This window comes from Mastomys coucha, unplaced genomic scaffold (genome assembly GCF_008632895.1).
Source record: "Mastomys coucha isolate ucsf_1 unplaced genomic scaffold, UCSF_Mcou_1 pScaffold20, whole genome shotgun sequence".
Classification (NCBI taxonomy): domain Eukaryota; kingdom Metazoa; phylum Chordata; class Mammalia; order Rodentia; family Muridae; genus Mastomys; species Mastomys coucha.
In genome coordinates this window covers 61,388,137-61,390,578 of record NW_022196903.1, presented here as the reverse complement: position 1 = coordinate 61,390,578, position 2,442 = coordinate 61,388,137, and the positions used below count along the sequence as shown (strand labels likewise).

Genomic DNA, 2,442 nt, shown 5'->3' with positions numbered 1-2,442 from the left:
AAAAAAAAAAAAAAAAAAAAAAAAAAAAAAAAAAAAAAAGGAAAGGAAAGGAAAGGAAAGAAAAGAAGAAAAAAGAACTTAGGGACCAAAAAGTTTCCCCCAACAGACTGGTATCTTACATTAACTAAGCTCCCAGAAACAGCAATATACAAACCTGAGAGCTCATTCATTAACTTACAGTAAGAATGCAGCCACTAAGCCAGCCAGAAGTCTTGACTCAGCACAACAGAACATTCTTTCTCCTGTGCTAAATGTCTCAGAATCCAAATTACAATCAGAAAGCTGGCTTGTTCGCTTAAAGTGAAAGAATTGAAGTGTGCCAGATGTTCATGTCAGCCCAAACTCTTCGGGCATTTAAACTGCATAGGAAACCAAATTATTCAGCCTCCTGAATAAGTGAAAACCAGAGCAAGGGCATCGGCTGGTCCTCGGGTATGTCTTCCAGTAAACAGTCTCCTGCAATGAACGGACAGCTGTGCCCAGAAAACTATGTCACTTAAACCTGTAAGCCCTGGCTTCTTTCTGCAGTAGGTTGCTATAGGTATTGCGAGGCTTAGACCTGACAACTCTTCGCAGTCTGTGCTTTCATTTGCCATGGCCATTGGACAAAACACTGTACAGACCAGAGAGAAATATCAGATAGTTTCTGCTTACTTTGTGGGTTTGTTCCCAAATGATCTCAATCAAAGTTTTTGCAGTTTGGAACTTGGTTCCCAGCACAGATGGCTAATTCAAGTTCCTAAGTATCAATTTTACTAGTTTAGCTCCTGGAAGTCTTGCGTTTGCTGTTTCAAGTAGCATTGCATTTTCTATATTTAAAAAAGCACCCTCTCCCCTCATGCCCATGCCCATGCCCCTGCTTTCTGTGTTTGTTTTTCTCTGTGTATCTCTCCGTGTGTCTCTATGAGTGGCTCTCTGTGTTGTTTTACAAAATTTAAAACAGAAACCCAGAAGAAGTGAGTGTTTGCCTCAAGATCTGAGAAATGGTAAAGTCACAGATCAGAGCCAGCTCTCTATGTTCAGGTCCCACGCTTTTCCTATTAGTTGTGTTTACCATTGGTAAGCTTCATTGTAAAGAAAGGAAAGTCAATGTGTTTGGAAGAATGATCTTTTAAAAATGTTCACTGGTTTTATTTTATTTACTAAATAGAAGGTGTGAAGATGTGAACCACTGAATGAAAGTGTACGGTGGAGAAGAGAAGATATAAATAAAAAGGTCACACAGCGGAGTCACCTGCAGCAGGGCTGGGCAGTCTGGTCACAGAGAACAACCATGCTCTTGTCTGAGAGTAAGGATATGTGTATATGTTTTGTTGTAGAGTCTGAATCCATCAGAGGCAAGGGGGAAGATCCTCCACTATCAGGTGACCTTACAAGAGGTGATGAAGAAAATGACACTGCAGAATACTACAAGACACACCTACTGGACCGGGATCATCCCCAGAACTGGGGCTTGGTCTGCATCTGTGTCTGCAGCCAACTCAAAAGGTGCTTCTGCACCCACTCTCATTAACATAGTGGAGCTGTGTGGCACTGGTAGGTACCCACTGACCTTAGCATTACCTGCGGGAAAATGCCTCCTTCACCTTTTGCCTCCTGCAGGTGAAGGCCACTGGTATGAGTAGCCAAGAATTTAGTCTTTGGAGTCCACCGCTGTCTTTTCCTGTTATCCTGGGATGACCTTGAACAAGTGAATTAAACCCTCTGAGCTTCATTTTCTTCATAAGATTGTCTTGAAGATCACTGAGGGATTATAGTCTTACATAACTATTAGTAAAGAAAGTTACATTAAATTAGAGTAATATTTTCCAGCTAGACCAATTTCTACAGATTTAATAATAATATATAGTGTTAGATTCTAGAAAAAAACATTTATAGACTTGTATTTAAAAACCAAGCTGGACAGTGGTGGCACACACCTTTAATCCCAGCACTTGGGAGGCAGAGGCAGGTGGATTTCTGAATTCGAGGCCAGCCTGGTCTACAGAGTGAGTTCCAGGAAAGCCAAGGCTATACAGAAAAACCCCGTCTCAAAAAAACAAACAAACAAACAAAAAAAAAAAACAAGAGTATTAAAATGAAATTCTGATCTTAGTGAAACTTAGTGAAATTTTGCTCTTTATTACATACATTTAAATATATATAATTGTTTTCAGCAAAAAAAAATCTCAACTAGATGTACAGTCTCACATTTATAATATATTCTCCAATTTTCTTTTCAAAGAAAAGACCATGAATAGCTAAGGAAATAGATCTCATGCTACGTCTCAAGGTCTACATTGTTTGTTGTTTTTTTTTTAAAAAAAGTCTAAGTAGACTAGAACATTATAATTGGGCCCTTTCTTATAATTTGGTGTCATAATGTTATACACGGGTCTGACAATCATCAGATTGAAGAAATTTCTACCAAAACATTAGGGTATTTTTAAGGGTTTTTTTTTT

At 38.8% G+C, this 2,442-nt stretch overlaps 1 protein-coding gene across 7 annotated transcripts in view; it reads left to right on the top strand.

Moving 5' to 3' along the window:
* The window catches only part of Il12rb2 (interleukin 12 receptor subunit beta 2), a 96,164-nt gene that overhangs the window by 67,627 nt on the left and 26,095 nt on the right, over positions 1-2,442 (top strand). For all 7 annotated transcript variants that reach the window (XM_031382097.1, XM_031382096.1, XM_031382095.1 and 4 more), the window contains one exon: positions 1,320-1,536. In XM_031382097.1, the coding sequence (XP_031237957.1) occupies positions 1,320-1,536 (217 nt within the window). The remainder of the gene's footprint in view (positions 1-1,319; positions 1,537-2,442) is intronic.